This window comes from Gasterosteus aculeatus, chromosome 12 (genome assembly GCF_964276395.1).
Source record: "Gasterosteus aculeatus chromosome 12, fGasAcu3.hap1.1, whole genome shotgun sequence".
NCBI classification, from domain to species: Eukaryota; Metazoa; Chordata; class Actinopteri; order Perciformes; family Gasterosteidae; genus Gasterosteus; species Gasterosteus aculeatus.
This window is the reverse complement of record NC_135700.1, coordinates 6,048,610-6,072,673: the sequence shown is the minus strand read 5'-3', so window position 1 is coordinate 6,072,673 and position 24,064 is coordinate 6,048,610. Positions and strand designations below refer to the sequence as shown.

Sequence of the window (24,064 nt, the reverse complement as noted above, 5' to 3'; positions counted from 1 at the left end):
ATCACTTAGCATTAGTTAGCACTCACATCACGTCTAGTGTGTGTCTGTGTTGTTGAGCCGGGTGGTTTGTGTGCGGCTTAAGAAACGCTCCTCTGGGACAAAACCAAAACATTTAACGCAGGGCAAGATATTGGACATTCAAAATACTTTGGCATGAAACTGGCCAAACAATAACAGATATTAAATATAGACACAAAAATGTGAGAGTTCACAAAAATACCAGTCTGTTACTTCAAATTGCTCAGAGTCTTGACTTGTCGTTTCAGACCAACTTCTCACGGTCTCAGTTTCCTCTTTTGAGGTGAAAAAAGTATGGCAGACTTTACTTTACTTAAATCCAAGAGAAAAATAAGCAGTTGCCAAGCGCCGAGGCTGCGCGTAGATTCTCTGCTTCGAGCCAGGGAAACTGGACCGTTTCTGCAATCACTTCAAACAAACTTCACAGGCCAGCTTAAAACCCAAAGACATAAATGACCCACATTGTCCCTGCTGCGGAGGCAACCTCGCCGTGTGCCTTTAACAAGAACCTTGTTGAATCCCCCTCCCCAAAATGAAATAAGAAAAGTCTGGAAACACTGGGAAAAGTCAAGTCTATTAACTCTTACCTGAGTGCTGAGTGTGGCAGGGCTGATGGAACGACGCTTCTCTGTCTCGGTGGATCTACAGAGGAACAGGAAGACACTGAATAAGCCTCTGCATCATGTGACCGTCGCTCCACAGAGAGACAGTGATGCAGCACGGCGGGTAGGAAGTGTTGCTCAGAGCGCGCAGGATGGGAGGCAGCGCTGAGACGCTCTTTGTGACGGCCGACTGAGTATTAAATCGGACTTTAGAAGGTGAGCCTGAATGAATCTCGTCTGTTATCTTGCCCTCTGAAACCCACAGTTACACTGACAGGAACACACACACACGCAAGCAGACACACACACACACGTGCCGCAGATATGCGGTAGGCTCTCAACACACAAACGCGGGGGATCCGCTTCCTCTGCGGTCTGAGTGTCTATACAACAGCTGTGTGTGAGAGAGAGAGAACTCATTTTGGTGAGAACCACTCCCCCCTCCACCCCCCACCGCCCATCCCCCCCGTCTGCAAACATCGCAAAAGCTTTGACAGTTTGGCCGGTGCTGTACAGATCTGACAGGCAGCTCTGGATGTGCAGCTAGCAGAGGCCCAGAGGAAGCTCGCTGTGCCATAACGAACCCAGACAACCACCCGAAGTTGGACGAGCTCTGATTTATCGAATGTGGCTGGCGAGAGGAGCCTCGCGTGAAAGCAGACGCAGGACCTGTTGGCTCTACGGCAGAGACCCCGAAGACGTGCCGCTGTTTAAAAGGGTCAAGTGACTTCTTTACTGAGCTGCAGCGAGAGATTAAATGGATGTTCATGGCATGTCCTCCTTTGCTGGGTTGGTTCGTTCCGTTCCATCCTACTGTAGCTGGTTTCCTCCCCTCCTTAAGTCATCCCAGTTAACTCCCAACCCCAGTTAAGCCCAGGTTAAGCCTGGCTCAGATCAACTGGCTCTAGCGTGGCCCTTTAAACGTGGCTGCAGTAGACTTGAACAAAAGGAGCCTCCAGACGGCCACGACATTCAGTCTGAGAGGAAAGACAACAAAAGATGCCTTAACAAGTCACTTCTCAGTTTCAGTTTCACCACCACGCAGATGATACATGTTCTCCTTGAAGCCGTTCTACGGATCCTGAAGCTTTTACTAGATCGGTTAGAGGAAAAAGGCTTTTGGCTCCTGGTTCCGGTGGAGGAGTCGGACTAAGAAATGGATCTATATTATATAGAATATAGAAACAGCGAGCCTGGCGTACTTATGAGCACCTCTAACGCACACACGGGTGATTGTGGATCAGGGGATGGCAGGGTCGTACTTTAATTCAACCCCCGGCTGTGGTTGGATGTGTTCTTGGGAAAGACCCCTAACCCGAAAAGCAAAAATGCTCCCATAGCTGTGACTAAGGTGTGTGAATGTTAGTTACTGATGATAGTACTGCGAGCAGCTGGTGGCAGGTAATGAAAAATAAAGCCTGAAGAAAAGAAGTCCAAAACTCATTGTGATCAATTCATACAAACAACTAAGTGCAATAACAACTCCTTGTGTTTATTTGTTTTAATACGTTCTGGACACTTATTACAATAATTGTGTCAACTGTTCAATTACCTGTAAAGTTTATTCAGAATGAAATGTAACAAATGCCTGTGCCACTTTCCTCAGAGCTCATGGTCTCCACATGATATAACACAAAACAGTGCAGCTTGGATGGGGTACGCTACATCTTTAAACTACATCTTTGGCAAATTCACATGTTCAATCTTTTAATGGTGCAGTATACTGGTCTCAGGGCCCCACAATAGCAGCAGGCAACTACCATCTCTAAAGATATACTGGATTGATGTCTACCTGAGCAGGGCTTTTCCTTGCTTTTCTGCACTTTGTTAATTTATTTTATTTTTTTGTTACAAAGCCATGCCGGCCCTCATGTTTTTAGATGATGTAGATGCGTAGCAACCAGCTTCCATAACAAAACGGGAGCACACGCGCCGCGGTCATCGGGTGGAATGGCAAACAGAGACGGATGCATAACAGAAAGGCTAAAAAACAAATTAAGAACCTTGACAGAGAAGGATGAGGGAGTCCAACCAACAAGCAAGGTCAACCCTCCCAGAATGCTTTAGGGGAGAGGGAGGGGGGCGGAGCTCAATTTCTAAACAACTAACCCTCAACTGTCCCAGAGCACACTATTGAGAAGCCTGCTGGGACCACGAGGAACACAGAGCTCTGTTGTCCAGGCCTGGGAGTGGCGTGAGAGTGTGTGTGTGGGTGTGTGTCAAAGTACCCACTGTTACACCCATCATTACGCTTTGGCATTCCTACCAACACAGACAGGCACTTACACACCAACTGGCATTGTCGACTTGCGCCTCCATCAGCCAACAGGGGTGCATGCATGGGCACTTATTGCAAACGCTTTTGTTTCATTCCTTAAATTTTACACACACACACACACATGCGTGCGCCCGCACGCAGTGGCGCACACACACACAGGCTTTCTTTTCTCACAGCTGTGTTCAAATATCAAACAGAGCCTGCTGAGAGGGAACGAACCCGCTGACGGGGAAAGATTAGTTGGTCACAGAGGGCGCCGGCACACACAAACATCCGCGCACACACAGAAACGTGCGCACAGGTTCCGCTCAGATGTGAAATGATTGCCAGTGATTGTAACAAATTACAAAGGGCAACATGGCTTGACCTCCCAGTAGAGCGGTGGCAGCGCAACCTCAAAACGATTAAAAGGGTCTCAATTAAAAAAAAAACAGGGGTCAAAGCCAAAGTAAAGGAAACGGCAGCTTCAAGTGTTTTAATAGACGGTTTACGCGCAGCGAGCCAGCAGAACCGCTTCAGTGGGCTTTGGCACTGATCACAGAAAGAACAGAACTATTAGGAAACAATGCAATGTGAAGCACATGCACCTCAGAGAGGGCACATGCCCTAAGGGACAATGAAAGAGTTTATATACATGTGTTTCCTTTATTCTGGAAAGGGGGGCCTGAAAAAGAAAAAGGATTGTCCAAATTCAATCATAGGATCTTTTTCTGTGCCTTTGTACTTTCTGCACACACACACTGTGGGGACGGCCGGCGAGGCTCTTCTCAGTGGCACTTTGGAACTGCACAGACTTCAACTCGCCAAGCACTTCAAAAGGGGAAGAAAAGCTAATTCTCACCATCTGTCCGATGATAAACGCAGCTGCTACACGGGATTAGTTTCAAGGGGTTTTTATATTTTAATATTCTAGAACCAATTGAAATCCTACCGTCGAACCTCCCTTCGCAGAGATGTCAGAGGTCAGCTCGGGGACATTACGGCGCACAAGTGGAACCGAAGGATTTTCGAACCACTCGGATACTCAATTATTTCCTCGGAGATGGGCAGTGGTATCATCACCCCTATTATTACAAGCCAACGTGTCACGAGTCAGAGGATGTGGCCGTTTGAGAACGCGAACAATCACTCCGGCATCAGAACATCATCTGGAATGCTAGAAGACGCCGTGTGTACCACACTGCTCAGTATAAAAGGCCCATTGACAGCGACTGTAGCGATGATGTGTTCGCTGACTCCCGGCCAGCGGAGATGCTGCGATGTGAAACGCTGGCCCGTATGAAGTCATTTGGCCAGATGCCTGTTTCCATCTGAGGCCAGAGGAAACCGTTAGCCCGCCGCTGCCTAATTTCCCACCCTCGTATCGCCCGCTCACTTTTCTTTCACACGCACACAAACACACACACGCTCCGGTGAAGAGAAGAGCTGACATCAGGTACAAGTTTAGAAAGTGATAACGGACTAAATAGGGGTGTTGCACACACCAGAGCAATCCCCTCGTGGACGTTTTCCCCTTGGTACTTTCCGCTCTGGTCCATGAGCCGTACTGTTGTTCAGGGTCATCATTTAGTTCATGCATTGTACTTTATAGCCCGGCCTCCAGTCATGGCTGTTGGTTTAACACTCACGCAATAGGAAACAGTTTTCGTTTTGAGTTGTCAGCTTCCTATCTGAGTAAAAAGGGAAGGAGCCTGTTCAGTTTTGCACGTTTTGGATTAAATGTGGACAGGAGAAAGTCGAGCAGCTTCAGTGTGCGGCCGAGAGGTACCGGTGACCGCATTTAATGGGGTCTCAAACCCAGACCAACAGGCTGGCCTGACTGCTGGAGGTCAATACCCAACCGTAACCAATCGTTTCTGACAGCGCTGTTCTCCCTTAAAAAAAGCACCGGGTGTCACACACCCAATACTCTGTCAGAGCCAGCGTGGAACACACTACACTCCTCCCTGGTGGAAAAAACAGCAAACTTTACCGGTAGAAACGTTGAGCCACTTGGAGGTTCCCAACTACAAAAGCTCTTTTTATGTTCCTATTCTCACTCGTTATACCCTGGAACCACAAACAAAAGGTCACAAAGCGCCTCAGCTCAATAGCCTACTTCTCACTTTGTACTTCTACCTCAGGGGACACATTTGTAGCACTACATTTACCTGACGGGCCGGTTACTTTGCCGAATATTCAGCGAAAAAACATTCAAACAAAAGTAATGCCGCTCTTTCACTCTTCAGTTGAAGTCATTTGAACAAATTATTTTTACTGGAGCTTCAATTAAATAACAAATAGTTCTACTCAGTCATTAGTTACTACTACTAATAGTTAAATGATGTATCGTCAGGCAGGACAGCGTTGGCTGGGACACCCAAAGTCACTAAATCCGGCCCTGAAAACACACATGCAGGACGAGACAAGAGATGTAGTCCACTAATTGGTACTCTCCGACTTGCAAAATAATCTTTTAAATTGCCAAACATCATACGTGTAATTCATGCCACAACTCAAACATGATCAAAAAAGGTTTCCTCTCTCGTTGATAACCACCGAACATATCTATTTCTTTCTGAAATAACTTCCTGTGGGGAAACAGGAAAGGGGAGGGGCTGTGCTTCTGCTGGAAGGCCACTTCGTATGATGAAAACCACAAACCCGTTTACCAACAACCAACGGGACCGGCCGCTGTCCGACTTCATGAAAGTGGCCTGGTGGGAAAAACGTCCTGAAGGGTTCTACGCGTGTGGAGCCCTCCGGCCTTTAAATACCACCTCATGGTGCACTAGAGATCCTAATTAGAAAGATGTCAAAGAACATCCAGCTCAACTGGATTGACAGCTGACCTTTGCGGCACAGTAGCAGCACCTCAGGGGCAGTTAGATGTCCCAGCTCTGCAGGGTGACCAGACATCAGTGGACTTTCTGTTCTGCATTGGGGTTTCCAGCACCGGACTGACCCTTAGAGACCTTAAACTGCCCGGGAAACATTAAGTTTCACGTGGTTATTTGTCGGGGGCCGGACAGAGCGACGCATCTGCATTCAGAAGAGCCGCCCTCCGCCCGAGATAATCAGCACTGTGTGTCTGCAGGGCCAATATCAACAGCCGTGTTATCATCTCCCAGGAACATACCGTCAGAACATCTCTGGTCGGATGAGTCCAGGTTCGGGAAAGAAACTAAAAAAATGTTGGGGCACTTTGTGACGGATGTGATGCCGCCGCCCATCTGGGCAGCATTTAAGAATAAGTGAGAGCCGGCCTTCAAAATGCAAACAGTGTATCTAATTATCACTGACCCTTTTTTTTTAAGAGCTACTTTTATGATTTCAGTCCTGCTTTTATTGGTTCACCATCAGCAGTAATTATCTGTTTCGAGCACTCAACAAACTGCGTTTTCAAATCGGCCGTTATTACTCGCGCAGTCAGCGAGCAACTTTTTCCAGAGTGTAGACGGGCTGGCCTACCTTGATCAAAACCACGTCCACGGCTCTCTCCCCTTTGGCACGGAGGCTGTACCTCCGCTTGTGGCGCTCGTACATTTTTCCCCCCTTAGAATATATCCAGAGCAGATTGAGGAGAACGGCGGAAGAAAAGAAAAACTATCCTGCTGGAGCTCTGTGTCGAGGAGAGCCGAAGCCGTCTGCTGTGGAGCTTCACATCTGGCCACTGTGGCAGCCCTCCACCTCCAGCTCAACTCAACTCCACTCCCCCCTTCTCCTCTTCCCTCCCTCTTTTCTCTCTCTCTCTCCTTCCCTCTCTCTTCCTACCTCCCTCCCCCTCAGCCAAAGCAGTACATTGTTAAGTGTGGCAGACAACAATGGGGCATTATTACTTATCACTTAATGCGATGGAGACATTGGATTTCACGCTGTTGAGATTCAGACCCTCCCTCCCCCCATCATGCTGGGGCTGGATTAGAAGGAGGCCAGCCCCCCGTGAGGCGCCCTCTGGGTGTGATTTGCACCTCTCTCAAATGATAGATATGGCAGTGCTTGCTTGCATGTGCCCACAACGGACTGAGGCAGAATGGGGCAGTGACTCACCAAGGCTGATGTATTCAAAGACGGACACAGCAAGGGGGGGGTTAAGGTTGCTTAAACGCGTACGTTTATCAAAATGTAATTATTAGGACTATTATTATTAGAGTCATTAGGACTAAACTGGCATATAAGATATAGTCTAAAAGGAATAATTAACCTCCAAAATGTAGCTGGAGGATGAGACTGTGGTTGAGCACCTCCTGGAGGATATTGAGGCTGGTGATGACTCACCGATGTTAACAGCGTGGTGGATTCCCCACGGCAGCACAGAAGGTGTGAGTCCCGTCTCGCCCTGCACGGAGCACCAGGACACCGCGGGCCGTCGGTTTGGGACTAAACGGACAACAGCGCCGCGCGGAGAATATAAACGTTGGTTAAAAACTGACACTCGCTGGATTTAAATGATAAAGACCGGTAAACGGCACACGGGAACACGTTAAGTCTACAGCTGGGGAGCTATATTGCTGTATCTAAAGTAACTGTAAGACTGCTAAAAGTAGGCTGTAGAAAACCATGCTTTTCTGGTTTCTCCAACAAAGACAATTTGACGTAAACCGTGGCAGTATTTGTTTTTTTACACTGTTCTGAAAGGTTTCACCATTAATCTGACATGCCTGCTTATCTTATCCATCTTCGCTGGGAGATACAAAAAAAGTGAGGGTAGCAAGTAAAGGAAAGCAAGCACGAAAATCTCTCCAGTCTCCAGAATTAAGGAGCTGCTCCATATTGTGATCTGTTGACTCTTCCAGTAGGTGCTGCTATGACATCACTGGGCTGATGGAGGCCATGCTGTGAGAGCACCGGGAACTTGGATTAGGTGCTTATGCAGGATCACTAGCTACAGGTGGCGTTTCTAAAGCATACATGCTGCATTAACCGGCGCTAAATCACCTGACGTGGTCAAAAAGCTCGAAGCGCCTCTTTTAAAATAACGTCGTCATTTGCATTGTGTTATTCAGTCTGCCTTTTGCTCTGCTGTTGTCTGCAGTGGAATCCTCTCTTTCTATTTACCCTGCAGACTTAAGTGAGTGAACTGGCCACTTAGCAACTGCAGTTTGTTCAACACCAGCCAGACTCCAAACTGCCTGCTCATCACGGAAGCGAGACATTTCAACAGGAATCAAATGGCAGGTCGTTAACTTGTCTCTCTGGCCAAAGGGAGGTGGGAGAGCACCCACCATGCCATTGAGGCTACATCGCCCTCTGCTGGCGACCCCCGCGTGCTGCACAGCGGGTGTCTATCCTCTCGCAGTCAAAACATCTGGCGCTTAAAACAAGCTCGCCGACCCAAACCGCAACCCAGGAATAAGCGGAGCCCATCCAGTCTATGGCTGCCGAGGAATCCGTCAGTCAGCAACATTTCGGAGTAAAGCCTCGTGGAGTGAACGCAGCGTCCGGGTGCTCAGCGGATGGAGGGACACCAAGTGAGCAGCGGGACATGGCTCCGGCAGCATGAGCCGGGGCGCTCCTTCATAGGCACTCTGACACGTGATGCATTTCTGGATGAGTGACAGCCCGAACCGAAAATCACACAAAACAACGGGCTGCAAGTCTCCAATTATTCGCTCAGTGGGGAGGAACGTTCCAGGCCGTGTCAGCACGGATCTCTGCTAGACTCTAGCTGCTGTAACCCTCCAAGAAATGGTGCGTACTTGTGGAGATGTTTTGCGGTTCTGGCTATAACTAAATATTTAGTTACCAATGGTAATTCTAAGCAAGCAGAAAAACAATGACCTGAGCATACTGTAGAGAATGATGCATTGATTTTCGGCACATTTGTCATAAAATTCCGAAGATAAAGACTTGGAAGTTGGACTTTGCGTTAAATCAATAAAGGCATGGCTTTTACAGACTGGAGAGTTATCTGTTATATACGTACGTACGCACAGGTTTTACCCCTGGTCTCGTAAAATGCTACGTAAAAGGTGTTGCCAGTTCAATGTTGTGAGCAAACTGGCAACAAAGCGGCGTTCCAAAGGTTACTTAAGGTGTTCCAAAAAGTTATGCAAACAATGACTCGTCCTGATCAAACCAACCCAGTGGCAGAGCAAAGATATCACACGACAACAATGGAGACTTACCATGGAGACGTCCGTTTCCTCTGGGGGGACATTTTCGTCCTCCGGTACGCCAATTACTGTTCCTCCAGGCATGATGGCTTCCAGCTCTGTGGAAACGCACAAAACAACCGAATGCAGGGATCAATAGCCGGGCTTAGAGTGAACGAGTGAGCACTGAGGAGTGAACTGTGTACAATCGAGGAAGTCTTTTGGTTTTATGCATCATTAAAAATACCATTTATTTTGAAAAATATCTTTATTTATCTATTTCATGTATTTTATCAGGTGTGTAGAAGGGAATATGTGCTTGTATCTGTAAAATGTCTTGATTAATCATTCCAAATCAAGCCAAAGATCCTATTGATGGAAGTGTATATCTATCTTGGAACACAACTCGATGAACGCTCTCCTTTCTTGTGTTTTTGAGTATTGAATATTTACTCTTTTTTCGTAACTATGATGCTGCCACTGTTCTGTAAACGTATAAAACCACCTTCATGATGACACCTCCAGTTCCAGTGTGACACCTCTCTCTATTGGAATCCGGCACAATTATGCCTGCTAAGAGAGAATCGCCGGCAGAGGAGTGCTGGAAGTTCACTCGGAGCGACTCTCGTCGGCCTCACTTCCTGCTTTTGTAAAAGAGAAGCCGGCCTCCTGACTGACCGAGACTTGGCTCACATGCCCCGGTTATGTGACTGTGTTTACTGACATACAGTCAGTACGAGCACGAGCTCACAGCTAACGGGGAACTTATGAATATAAAAAGGGAAATGTTGTGGCCCGAGGTATCAAAGATATAAACCAGCTTCCTCGTCACGTGACATCTGGTAATTCATCCCAGTAACAGTATTGTGCTAAAGAGTTTGAAAGAACGGCTCTTCTTTAATTAAAAACTGAAACCCGCAAGTATTACCCAGCTTAATCCCCATTAGAAAGACAATTAGCGCTGAAACTGTAGAAAAGCCTCAGCAAAGCATGTGTTCACAGCAGCAATGTATCACAACAGGATGTCGGACAAAAAGCCCTAGAACGGGGCGCTACACCGCATTCTGCCATCGCCATTAATCACCAGATGAGGACTGGGTTTGATTAAGTATATTTGTTTAAGAATACGACTTTGACAAACATATTGGTCGTGTGATGAATGCGAGAGGGTGCGACTAGAACAAACCGGAACTGCGACTGAAATAAATCAGCGTTAGCTCACCTTGAGCGGCACCGGCGGGGCCTTGCGATGCTCCTTCCGCGGCGTCGGGAGTCTCCGGGTTTTCCTTCTCCTCGCTCTCAGTGCGAGGAGAAGGCGGTTCATCTTCCGAGGCGATCCGATCGTCACAGCGCGACCTCTCGTCCGCTGTCATCTCAGAATCACCCTGCTCGGGTCGTGCGCTGACACTCTCTTCAGCCGAGGCCGGCGCTGATTGGTCTCGGGTCTCTGTTGACTGGCCTTCTTCAACGTCACTATTCACAGCCCCATCTGGCGGCCCGGGTTCTGGTAAAATCCCGCTGGGGACCTCTGATGCCGAGCCCTCCGTATCCGTGTTCAGATTAGAGTCCCACGTGTCCCCGCTCACCGGCGACAGATCTCCTTCGGGAAGTTCTGGGTTGAGTTCCTCCCTGGTCCCCTCTGGATCTGAAGCCTCCATTGCGTCATGGCTAGAACAGGGTTGGGATTCGGGCTCAGCACCAGTCTCTGTCACTGTGGGTGCAGTGGCGGCGGGGGGGCTTTCGCGGCTCTCCCTATGTTGTGAATCAACCGGTTCCTCGGCAGGCAACCCCGTCGAGGACAGATCTGCGGTCGCGGTTCGAGCAATTTCCTGATCTTCCGTACAATGGTGGTCCAGAGTTGGCTGAAACAAATCTGCCGCGGAACTTCCGGCCGACTGGAAACTGTCATTGTCGTCGCTGCAGAGGCTGTCGGTCGTCCCCGGAGCGTGATCACCGGAGCAGGGCGCCATTCCCAGTGATGGATCCCCCGTGGGGTTACCGGCAGTCGGGCTGTTTGCCGCGGGGCCGGGTTCCTCCATGGGCCCGGTGTTATGGATACAGCGTGTGGATCCGGGTTCAGGTTTAGGTTGGGCAGCGTCTTCACCTTCTATCTCCTCAACAGTGCAGCTCCCAGTTTCTGGAGCCGAGCCCTGCGGCTGCTCTATAGCGTAATCCCCGCCAGCTGTTTCCTGGTTTTGTTCCAGGCTGTTTATGTCTGGCGGAGGTTCCCCCTGGTGGGGGCGGTCTATCAGGAGACGTGGAACAGCAGATTCAGGCTGCGCGGTTACATCACCGCAGTCCATCGGAGGTGGGTCAGGGAGGCCCCCCGGGTCTGCCACAGACTCCGTTAACCCCTCCTTCTCTGCCTCCCCCTCTTTGAAAGCGAATCCCTCACAATGCGCTTGACTAAGTCTCCCGCAAGTCCCTCCTTCGTGAGGGCACTCCTTCATTTCACAATCAGAGGTGTCAGATCCCTCTGAGCCGTCTGATGACGCCGACTGGCCCATGGCCGACGCCTTTGTGTCCCCACAGGGCTTTATTGGATCGGTTGAGTCAGAGCGAGTCGCCTCCTCCCTCCTTGTAGCCGTGCCGTCCTCCTCTGCTTCCTGCTCTGGTCCGTCCTCTCCTTCAGCAGCGTCCTGTCCTTCCCGGATCACCGCCTCTCTAGTTTCCTCTGCCCGCTTATCACCGCTTGACGGCGGCGGGATTCCGACGGTGGGGCGGGCCCCTTCCTCCCCGCTCTGCGCTCCCTCGGCCTCGTCACACGGGCTCACGCTCGGCGTGGAGACAGCGGGCTGCTCCCTTGCCTCTTGCTCCGTCTGGTAGCAATCTCTCCCAGTGTTTGTGCCGAGGAACACACAGTCCGCTGGGGGGCCGAGGCCATGCTCCCGGAGCCGCACTTCTGACCCCGGAGCGCTCACTGACAAACTCCAGTCCCTCGCCGCCTCCTCAGTCCCACCATGTCCACAATCCACGCCGGGGCGGCTTTCCACGGAGCAGTTGTCCACCCAGCTCCCCCCTCTTGTTGTATCCGAGCAGTCTGACGGCGTGGCAGGCAGCTGTGGCCGCTCCAGACGCGTTATCTCCGTTTCTGCCCCATCACAACATTCGGCAGCTGTGTGCAGAGACTCAAACTTCAGCTCCAGCGCAGAAACTCCCTGCGGAATACAGGAGGAAGAGGAGGAGGTCGATCAACGTTAGCTTCTTTTCCCCCGTGAGAGAAAACCAGCAGAGCTGCTGTGTGGTTTCTTATCAATCGCCAACTCTGTGATTGCACAAGGTGTTCCGCCGGTTATACAAACTAAGCTTGAAGGTTAGAAAAAAGAAAAACAGGGCAGTGAAAAGACAAACAATCCAGCAGTTCGGTGGTTCAGCAGAGCTCCTGGATAGAGCCAACGTGAAGATTTAAAAAGGGCAGCGTGGCGTGACCCACCTTGGCACGGAGATGGCAGATCAGGTGCAGCAGCTGCTCCACGCTCCTCCGGAGGGTCGGGGGGTCGTGACCGGGCCGGTTGCTCAGCGTCAGCGTGTGCGTGTTCAGCCCGGGGAGGTGGCAGACGAGCCGGGCGTCCGTGGACACCAGCTGGCCGGCCTCGGCCCCTTTGTCCGTCTCGGCCCTGCGCGAAATAAACACTCAGATCAGCCCGAGTGGTGTCGACCTCCCCGCTTTGGGAAAGCCCACCGGTCGGTGTCACAGTAGCACGAGAGCGATCAACCTATGGAGACGGGTGCGAGTTAAAGACGTTGCAGGCTTTGAGTGCAGTCAAACCAAAAACTGTTTGTTTCCTTCCTCGTAGGGACACACACCCTGCACTACCCAACATGAGGACCACCCCTGCTCCGTGAGCTTTCCGAGAACAAAAAAACAAAACACTCCCCTTGCTGCATTAGCTCTGAGGGTTTGAAGGTGAAAGTATGTGCAGTGTGTGTGTGTGTGTGTGTGTGTGTGTGTGTGTGTGTTTTTCTCCATAAAGGCCATGTTGTAAAAGGGAGACACCTCCCAGTCGGGCAGATCTGTTTGCGTAATCCTGGGTGGACTGCTTGAGCTGAGGTCACCAGCCGGGCTGTCAGTGACTTCACTTCTCATGAGGAGGAAACATATTCAGTGAAACACAGAAAGAGGGAGCAGGGCGCCGTGAAGCACCTGAAAGGCCCGACCACAATGAGCCGCGCCCGCTTAGTGCTTGTCGCCTTTCAGCTTGTGCCGTCTTCATTTTGAGTTAAGTGAAAACTATTTTGTGGCAGATAAGTGCTTTAAGGGGGGAAAAGGGATCCATTTCCACTTTAAGCTGCATCTCAGTCCATTTACTAAGAAGCTGTATTTTCTTCTCCCCCTTTTCCCCCCACAGTTTAATGTGTCACTAGAAAAGGTTGAGAGGAATCTGACCTCAGAAGTCACTTTCGAAAAAAAGGCTGCACCGTGGATTGTGTGAATTAAAGTAACGTTACACAGAGCGAGATGCTGCAGAGAGCAGCTACCATCAACGCTCAGTGGTTTCTGGCACCTCGTGTTGGGTCTCAGTTTACTGAGATTCTTTTTCTTTAAGCGAAGCTTCCGTGTGATTCTCAGGAACAGATCTGTTGATTAATAAACAACTCTGTCAGTTTGTCCTCAGATGGCCGCAGCCCTTTGGACACTTTTTTTTTCCTGTGATGCAAGACATAAACATGGTTCCTCTTAAAAGGCCTGGAGGAACATCTGCCGTGTGATATATGTTGACATGAGACATCGGTTTGGGAGGCAGAGATTTAAGATCACAGCGTTGTCTATTGTTCATTCTTCGCCTCTGCTCTTATTGCTTTTCAATGCTGAAACTTGAAAGCTCTTTTGATACTTGCGCCTGCCATAAACAAATAAACAACAGCGCTTACTGGGTGAGGAGCTCGTGCAGGCGCTCGTGTCCACGCAGGGCTGCGATGTTGGAGGGGGTGTGGCCTTGTCTGTTGGCCAATCGCAGTGCTTCCCCTGCTCCTGCCTGCTGCAGTAAGAAGCGTGTCACCCGAAGGAGACCTCGACGCGCTGAAAAGTGCAGCAGAGTCTCTTGAGGATTCAGGTCTGGGGAAGAGAAGGAGGTCGGGAGATGCAGCACATGAATAGAAACGTTCGGAGGCACAGTAAATTGAACACGCAAGAACACATGTCGCTGACATGCCGTCAGTCGCTGCAGCTCGGAAACACCTCGTCCTCTAGTTAAAGCAGCACAGAGCCCACGGTGTCCCAGCAACTTTTACTCATTTACAGACTGATGAAACCACAGTTGGTCTCTTTCGTTTTCAGTTGATCGATGCACATATTTTGGTTTTAAAGCCAACGCGCCGATTGACCTCTGATCTTTTGTGCTTCAGTAATAAAGCACATGTACGCGAGTGTGGGAGAAGCCCAATAAAAAGGACCACAGCATCCCAGCAGAGGTGAGCAACACTAAGTGCTTCCCGCTCCGATTTTTAATCAAAGTCCATTACTGGACGCAATCATCAATTGAACTCCCATTACTGCAATCAAACACCCCGTATGTCACCTCCCCAATGACAATAATGGATATGAATGGGTACACACACACACATCTTTCTACAAATGCAACAGGAAATCAGGTTCCCTTGGGCATTAAAGAGGAGTAGTTTTTAGTTATTCCAGAGAAGCATCTCAAATTGAATCTGTGTAATTAAAACTCTGTGTTTACTAGATGATATTGAGCAACTTCTGGAGTCTTTTCAGTCAACATCTTTTACTGCCCAAATTTACTGTCATTGTGAGATAAAAGTCCTGGAGTTCAATGACCTGGAATTTTATAACATGCAACACGCAGATCAATGGTGAGAAATAAAAATAAAAACTTGGGGACCGGACTGTTAGTGTTGTGAGGATTCAAAAGAAATCTCCACCTCGCTGCCCTGATATCTCCTATTGCAGAGTCAGTAAACTGTAAACAGAACACAGCTGCTCCATGCTCATTTATAACAGCAGAAAGATAAAACAGTATTGGGATATTTATTCGAGCTAAAGGAAAAAGTTTGACAGAGACAAGCAGTTCTATATTTAATGTTCTGGTGTGATTTATTATAGGACTTTTGGACTGCGTCTTGTGCATATTTTAACAGTACGATAAAATAAGTTGTGTACTAAGTGTCGGCTGGGATGCGCATTCACTTTGACATATTTGCTGCGATGCAGGAATTCCCCAGCATGCAAGACGTTCACCATGAGCCACTAAGACCGCTTTGCTGCTCCTTGAGAGATGCTAACTGGCAGCTTCACCGGAGATGCTAAGCCCAAATGGTTTTATTATATGTCCAGGTGGTAATTATTTTACCAAAACTAAATTTGAAATAATAGTTGGTTGGAAACTATGAATTAATTTACAATTAATCAGTCAACAATTTTTGGAATTATTTATCAATTATTGGCCCCAAAATCTGAAGCGTCCCTAGCAGAGCTAACCATAAGTTATTCAATTGCATGAAACAGTGAAAAGCCAGTTGCAAGTATAAATGACATTCCCATCAGCCTCAACTAAAGCTAACTAACCCTGTTCAGTAATGGTTAGCGAATTTTAGCAAACCAGGGCTGTGGACATGGTTAATATTATATTTGCTAAATATCAACACTAGCATTGCCATTATCAGCATGCTAGCACCATGACATTAACATTTAGCCCAAAGCTGCACGGCCGTAGTCCAAATTGATAAACAATGTTGACAATCCATAATCCATAAAAAAGCCAACAAACCCAATTAGAGGGACAGTTCATGACCCGGTTAGGTGACTATGGTCCAGACCAAAGAGTTAACTGTTAACAAAAAGGTCAGTGGGTCATCTCAAGTCACCGCCTCATAAAATTCTGGAAAGGGACGATGCAGTCAAACGTATTTTCTTTTCCGGTGCTTTGAGCACCAGGAGCAGAGGACCATGAAGTCCCATTATACGGGAAAGAAGGAAGGCGGACATCTCTACACATATCACCAGGTCGTCTCCTTCGATGGCATTGACTGACAAACCAAAGGCGACAGATCATTTGACGCTACATGTTGCTACCAGTGAAATCAAGTGATCTTCAACGTCCGGCTGCGGGGAGATCAGTGACTGCCGCCTGTCCACAGCGCGCAGCACCACAGAGATAAACCAACATCCCCCTCCACCTGCAGTCCGCCGCGATCCATCACCTGACAGGTGGGATTAATGGAGAGCAGAGTGAGGCTCCTCTTAGCGCGACAGTTCACCGCGGCCGGGCGCCTCCTATTGAAGCGGTGACAGGTTGGGAAGCGCGGCCCATTAGAGCGCACATCACTCACCGCAGCAGGCAGCCGCCTTCCACATCAACAACAAGACAGCGGACTTCAATGCAAAGGAGCCACAGTGTGTGTGTGTGTGTGTGTGTGTGTGTGTGTGTGTGTGTGTGTCCACACATCTCTAAAAAGCTGTGAGGCTGCTCACAACAGTAACAAACAGGTCTTACCCGATCGGCAGCCCTCCTGAAGATTTGATTTGAGGACTTTTCTTGTTTACGCCCAAAACCAACAGGAACTAATTATTTTGATTCAGGGGAGCTTCAATCTCTTACTGAGTAGTCATTATTTTTGTCAGAAATCCGGCTGGTTCTGCTGGTATCGCTCTGACCTCCAGGTCCAGGTTTAATCCACAAGCAATCGTCATTAGAGTACTGGGAAGCAGAGGACGACTCCCAAAAGTCTAATTTATGTGGCTTCACAAATAGAAAGTACCTCGCAGTGTATCATCCGCATCAGCTCCCCACTGAAGTCGTCAGAGTCAATGGCTGGAGAAAATTGCCACTTTAATTTTAATACAGAACGTACGTTTGTTCTCACCGACACTGCGCTTTTGCAGAGATGCCCGGCTCCGTTTGATCACACTAACACCGGGGCCAGATGACCACGGAGGCCAGATGACGCGGAGACGTGTTTCATGTTCATGTCTGTCAGTTAATAGGAGCTGCCAGCTAAAAGCGGTGCTTCAAAAAAGATTACAAGAGAATATTTGTCACTCATTTATCAGGTGAAAAAATACCCAAATCTGCTGGTTACAGCTTTACAGACCACATGATGTGATCCGAGACGTTTGCTTTCTGGCTACGATCATAACAGTTCTTTTATAATCGGACTCACATTACATACAGGTAGCGTTCACATCACAGAGAGGTTACTACGGCAGTGCAATCACCCCATTCTGTTAATGATTGAGGCATTGGGGAGGAGAGGGGGCGCCTCAAGAATAACAAATGCAATTTCAAAGAAGTTGTAAAAAGGGGCACTGTATCATATGGATGGACCTAAGAAGAAGAAATACATCAAGCCAACATGACCTGCAGTCTTCCAACCACGGCCCAGAGACTGCAGTCAACTCAGCAGACACTCTGCATTTAGTGAACCTATATGCTGGAAATTACGGATCAGATCCTGAGCGAGCACAGAAAGATTAACGTCTGTAGAACATGTTACCTGAATTTCGTGAGTTACAGTAGAAAGAAAATACAACTCAAATGTGTCATAAAAGCACAATTAACTACACCTACATCATATTCCTAGATCATCATCAGAGAGGGGGGGGGGCTCGATGGAAAAAGTTTGCTACGGTTATAAAGAGCACTAAAGGCAACATTACTGCGCTTGGAAACCTTTCCCTCTAACTCATAATTACCAATCATAATGTGTGTAAAACGTTCATCTTAAATCGCCTCCTTCCGGACATTTTGTAGGTGTGGTTACATGTTGGAACATATAGCAATCAAATGTAATTTAAAAGAAAAGACTATGATCAAGGAAATGTAAAGAATAGAATTATAGTCCAGTCCAAGCAGATGGCGAGACATCTTTTCCTGGGCTGGATTGTTATCAGCTGCAAACTCAGACTTTAAAAGGGCAAAAATGTAAACGCCTCAAAATATATTTTCCACAAATCCTTAACAAATCCTCATGTGTTCATTTCAAGCAGCAACCATACAGGAACCAACATGAACCGGGCAAATCTGTGCACAAGGGCCCGCTGGTGAGACACTGCGAGCGCATCGCTTGCTGTCTAAAATGATGCATTTGTGCCGGTAAAAACGCAGGAAGGTTTAAGGATTGAAATTGTAATTCCTTAATGGTTTTATTCGGTGAGCCTTCTCCACAATTTCACTTCCACATCTGTGGAGGTCAGACAGAAGCGCGGCCTCGGCGTCAGCGTAAAATGTGTTCAGCTCCACTTGGTTGAGACTAGTGTGTCACATAAATCAACTGCCAGATTAGTCCATCAAAAAGTAGAAGCTAAACAGGAGGCACTTCTGATAATTAGCAATGGAACACACACACACACACACAAACAAAGAGGAGGTGCTGTGTGTGTCTTTATGTGCTGTAAAGCTATAATCTGCCATCATGTTTGTGTAGCGGTGCAGACACGCGGTCTGAAATGACATGTTCGAGACCCATTCGGCCTCACCAGTGCTGTTGGTCAGCTGGTTCCCCAGTAAGCTCCATCCCGGAGGCAGCGCCAGGTGGTGGAGGGCCAGCGCCAGCTTCTCGTCCAGACGCTCGCACTCCTGCGAGGGGATCCGACACTCGTCCAGCAGCAACGCCCCTTCCAGGCCGTCCACCCGGCCCGCGGTGCTCACCTGCGTGGAGGGCAATTATGGAGTCAAGATTGTTAAAGAGCTTAGTCCACTGGGAGCATTCGCTTAAAGACGCTCAGCCTAAGAGCATAAAACCACATGACCACATGCAACATGTAAATGCAGGAAGACGCAACTATCAGTGCCAAGCTCAATTTGGGGCCAACAAAAACCAACTAGATGTCAACAAAAGGGACAGTTAGATAACTTGTACTCCTCCTTGGCAAAGCAAATTCTTTATTATTCTTCTATGGGATGATAAATTGCGCTGAAAAGAAGTCATTAATCGAATGGCGAGGTCTGTGGGACATAAAGCACTGTCAGGGAAGAATAACAACTTTGCAGTCTTTTGTCTTACTGACACTTTGCCCACACAGCTGCAGCACTCGTCGCCAGCGGACACCAGTCTCTCCTCTCAACTCCGCGACAAGCCTCAGTCTGTGTGGTTATGTTACGGCTCACTTGGAAATGCTCACCAGGAACTGCGCCAGGTCAAAAGCCAAATCCTGGACAAAGCCGAATCGATGCTCGGCCAATGGAGCCACGCGACCCAGACGGGGCTTTAGGTCCTCGGGGGACTGGGGGACGCCTCGGCTGGCTGAACACAAGGTGACCCGCACCACCTCGCAACAGTCATGAGCTACAAGACAACACGGGAGGAAGGCAGAAAGTAAGGTGAGAGGGCAGGAGAAAGAGGAGGACAGGGAGGAGACAGGAGACAGAGAATTAGTGCAATATATATAGGCATAACACACTTATTTAAAATACACAAATCAATGTTTTTTTATTCTATAAGGTCAGTGGCACGTCCATATGTCTAAGCCCTAAGTGTGTTTAAAACTTGCCTTTTACAATAATTATATTGACTATGTTCTGGACGTAGGCCTCGTGTTGTATTACCATTAGCTGCTGTTCTGCTAATCCGTTTGAACTGGGAAAGTCAGACAAAGTCAACCCCAAACTCAGATCCATGATGGCTGCAGTGTAATAGCCGTCATAATATGCCGTTGGTCGGCTCCTCTCATTGAATCCCACGTACACACAGTATCGTCTGCGCTGCGATGTGCTTTTGTAATGCGCAAACTGGGGAAATGCGTTGTAATGCACTGTTAATGTTAACCACGGCTAAATTGGCTGGAGCAAACCCCATTGTGTTTAGTTGAGAATCCTGCTTTAGCACGTTGCAGCTAGCAAGGGAACTTTAGCCTCAAAGCACCACAGCCATTTCACAGACACCATTTCATCCAAGTTCATTAGGCACCAATCTCTCATCAACAATAGTACAGCGCAGATTTGCTCTGCTGGCTTCCATCATATATTCATACACTAAGTAATAGCAAGAAATATGATTATTTTTTGCCTAACGAAATGTGCTTCAATAATCAGGCTAATTCTGCAGTCACAAATCAGACTGGAACGACCAACAAGCTAATAACATGTCAGGTTATCAGCTAAATGAAAACATGCCCACACAGGGAATAAAGGCTCTGATTGATGCCTCACGTGCAGTGCTGACATCCCAGCCTCTAATTGAAAATGTACATGGAACATCTGCATCAAATCATTTATTTCCAAAATGCCAAGTCATATGCAGTTATGCAGAACTCGTTGTCAACCACCTCGATCTGTTCTCTGCATCTACCAGCTGAGACCCACATAGCCAACACAGCACCGTCCAATTTCTCATTCCGCAGTTAGACCATACACGGTATCAGAACACTTGGTCACAGGACGGTGTGTACTTATGGAGGGAGCCATGAAGCAGCGCTAATCTGTTAGTAGAGAGCAACACCTCCTCCTGCCCTCCTCGAATGGCTCCAATTCACCCGAGCTCTTAATGAGATAATGCAGTTTAACGTGTGCCGCCTTCTTTTTCTTTCCTGTTGGGACACTTATCTTTATTATTTGTCCCTTAGGCATGTCTGAGGTCTTTCCCTACATTTCGCCGCCACCCACGTACATTACCAGTTTTATGTGCACGGTGACCTTTGATCCTTGATTTACGTGCCGGGCGTCATTGCTCTTCCGGCCTCACAGGAAGTTGCCACTGACTTCAGCTTTGCTAAATGCGTTCAATTTTGGAGGGGGAATAAACGGAATGTGCTGCGGGAGGAGTGATGAATGAGCCGGTCTCTAGAAATGAGTTGATTTCTCCCACTAGAACATATTGCATTAGTTTGAAAACAACGTGGATTATTTGGAGTATCTTAAGCCGCTCTAATAAAATCCTTACTACCCTACGCTTTCTGTGCGTGATGTGAGGGAACAATAGTAGCCTCCCTTTCTTAAAGATAATTTTTGTTACCAAAGATTTTACAACCCTTTACTTTCATTTTGGCTACAGCACATAATGGCTACACAGACCCATTTGGGAGATCTGACGGATTTTTACTTATCTTGATTATGATCATACATTTGATTATATTTCCATTCTCTTAGAAGGCTTTGACTGTATGTTAGAGGCCTGAAAACGCTGGATCACCCCTGATGCGACTTTCACATAACCTACAGTTCAATTTGTTGTTATTTAGTGACATCATTTAAAGGGTATCTGCGACAAGGTCCTATGCTATCAATTTACACAATAGATTTAACAATCATGTATCAAGATACTGTAGGTGGAGCTGCCTCCCCCCACGGGTCCATTAGAGGATACAGGGACGTGGCGGCTTACCGGGACACAGCGCCTGCAAGGTGTCATGACTGCTCCTCAGGGTGCTGGTCAGGTGCCTCTGTGTGCTGCCAACAAATAGCAGGAAGTAGTCAACGCTCTCCTCGTCCGCAGCCAGCTCTCCATCTGCGAGCTGCACCGTGATCACACACCGGCCCTGCAGGGAGAAAGAAAGAAAAACAAAAGAGTAAATCTGCCTGAATTACATAATAAATAAGGAGTTTTAGTTCACATGTTCATTAATTGATTTCCCATTAGCACATTTTTGCTTTTTTTCTGCTGGAGAATTGAACATGTGTGTGATAGAATGCATGCAAGACGCTGATTTGAACCGCGAACCTTTGCCACGCGGTTAAAGGTCGCAGGTGTGGATGCCAAAACTGAACAGGGCCGTGGTGTAAAAACTCTGCGTGACGGCCAGCTTTCTAAGCAGCCTACACAATTGCCTCGAAAAGTTAATATGGTAATAATTTATTGATCTACTGCCCTGCTCAGCACATCATTAACGAAACAGGAAGGCGACAGGCACCACTGGAACGCGGAGGAGCAGCTTGACGTTCCGCCGACTCGCCTAGCGAGCGCCGGTTCTGACTATGCAGGAGGAGGAGACCGCTTTACAAATGGCGGAGGCCACATGATCAACAGCTTCTGTATTCACGCTGTTTATTAACTCGCGCAGCTATCTTACCCTTGTGCACCTTTGGCCCATAAAACAAGGTCAGCGCTCTTTTCCAGGGAAAAAACAAAAGAGAAAAAAAGAAGACACGTTCACTTTCCACAGCTGTGTGCTGCAGCGTGGTGCAAAAGGCCCAAACCAGAGACCTGCATGCGGCTCGGGGAGGAGCCACATAGATAATGGATGAGATTCTTTTGGGTTTTAGGAAAGACACAAAATAAAAGTGGAAGAAAAGGCACAAAATGGATTTAGAGCCTGCTTTAGATGGATTAAGTGAGCTGCAGTCATGTGATGTCCGAAATTGTATGAAGCGGTTGTATCTCATGAAACAAAAGAACAAGGCGTGTGTCTGTGTGTGTGTGTGTGTGTGTGTGTGTGTGTGTCTCTCTCTCTCTCTTGCTTTGTCTATCAGACACACACATGCCTCCGAAACCACTGGATTAAGAAGTGTTTTTTGTCTTTTTTTATACCAGCATCCAGTTGGATCCAGTTTGTTGGACGAGAGGAAAATAAATAAAAATAAATCAGTAGTTGCCTGGAAGACCGAGAGAAAGAGTGGTAAATGTGTCACCTTAACCTGAACCTGAGGTGTCAGGGGGGTGGGGTCATCTCAGCTGTATTGTGTCTACTATATAATATTGTGCGTGCAGCGCAGTCAGCCACAACAGGCCACTTGTCCAAAGTGACAGTTGGTCTGTTGTGGCTGGATCGTTGTGGGCCGATGTCATCTGAGGACTGACTGAGGAGGAGGAGGACGGCGATGACTATGAGGAGGAGAAGCAGCAAAGAAATAGGGATATTGTTCCAAAACTCAGCTGTTTTCTTTCCGCTGGGGGACTGCAGCTTGGTGACAGTGTGGGAGGAAGAGGGGGGGGTTACAATGGGACGGTTCATCCGACTTAACCAGAGCAGTTTTGTCTGCAAAACAGCAGTATTTTCACCGGGCTCCTTCCGTCTCTAGTGAAGAGGTGGCCTCGGGCCTCGTAGCCAGCAGTTTGGAATTGGCAAAGATGGGTTTGGTAAGCCATTGCTGCTGCTGGGCTATAAGAGAGAGGGTGGGCAGCCACGTAGCACAGGGGCACCAGGAAGAGAAGCAGCCTGCAGGGACCTTTGAGGAGCGGGGACTAAATACATGGACTTTCAACAGTAGGGATGCGGAGTGTAGGGGCTGCCTGGAATAAATGAGTTGCAGATGCAGAAGCCGGCAGGCATGACACTCTCTCCATTAAAATCTCATTCGCTATCCCCGGCACGGATCTGAAATCGGGGAGCGGAGCGGCAGCTTGTTGGATTTTGCACCTCTGCGCTCCACAGGCTCATGAAAATGTTTACGTTTCAGAAGTCCCCCTTCAGTCCACGTAGTTTAGTGCGATAGCCAGTACATCGACGTTTGAGAGCGACTCATCCGGTCTAAACTAGTCCGCCAGCTGCTGATTCATACACACTCCTCTCACTCTGGGCCTGCCTGTGGTTGATCTGCCAAATTCAACCTGCAAGTCAGAACGGAGATTTGAAACATCTTCCCTAGGCTGCAGGAAGCACAGCTGCACACAGCGAAACAAAAAACACACTCACAGACACACGAGCGGAAATTAAAACTACCGTCTCATAATAACATCATTAGAATGCAAAAACAATTATCTTCCGTGTCGTGCTTTTAATCAGCAAAGGAAGCCGCCACCTTCGGAGCCGTGTGACTGTGCGCTCCGCTGGAAAGAAGCACTTAACAGAGTGACCTGCTGGGCTATTGACCTGCTAATCGAAGCCGCTTCAGCTGGGGAACAGGCCACTATTAAGCAACATCAAAAGAACAGCTGGAGGCCCCGAGCCTCCCCCCCGAACCCCCTCCACCCAACTGCCAACTCTTCTCAAAGATGTGAGTCCTGCAACTGGCATGAGCTCTCCAGGTAAAAAGCAGCGCTGGAATTTGAGTGCTCACCGAAGCTGCTTTTAATGGTTAATTTAAAAAAAACTAGTTTTTATGCAATCTCAATTAATGTTTATCCCCCTGGCCAGCTGTGTGACTGACGTGGTGTTGCTCCACTTCAGCACTTAATGTTGAAGACGTCCCTTTGAGGTTTTCCTCTTATCGTTAATCACTAGACCTACCTTTGGAGGTTTTAGTCGGTGGAGCGTTTAA

At 48.2% G+C, this 24,064-nt stretch overlaps 1 protein-coding gene across 13 annotated transcripts in view; it reads right to left on the bottom strand.

Moving 5' to 3' along the window:
* akap13a (A-kinase anchoring protein 13a) overlaps positions 1-24,064 on the bottom strand; it is a 77,348-nt gene that overhangs the window by 37,275 nt on the left and 16,009 nt on the right. For 11 of the 13 annotated variants that reach the window (XM_078085211.1, XM_078085214.1, XM_078085215.1 and 8 more), the window contains exons 3-10: positions 21,252-21,405; positions 19,054-19,217; positions 18,409-18,580; positions 13,845-14,028; positions 12,406-12,589; positions 10,195-12,130; positions 9,006-9,091; positions 606-660 (exon numbers count right to left, since the gene is read on the bottom strand). In XM_078085211.1, the coding sequence (XP_077941337.1) occupies positions 606-660; positions 9,006-9,091; positions 10,195-12,130; positions 12,406-12,589; positions 13,845-14,028; positions 18,409-18,580; positions 19,054-19,217; positions 21,252-21,405 (2,935 nt within the window). Of the gene's footprint in view, positions 1-605; positions 661-9,005; positions 9,092-10,194; positions 12,131-12,405; positions 12,590-13,844; positions 14,029-16,784; positions 16,889-18,408; positions 18,581-19,053; positions 19,218-21,251; positions 21,406-24,064 lie in introns of those variants that run through there. The other 2 variants (XM_078085223.1, XM_078085224.1) reach the window with 2 other exon arrangements.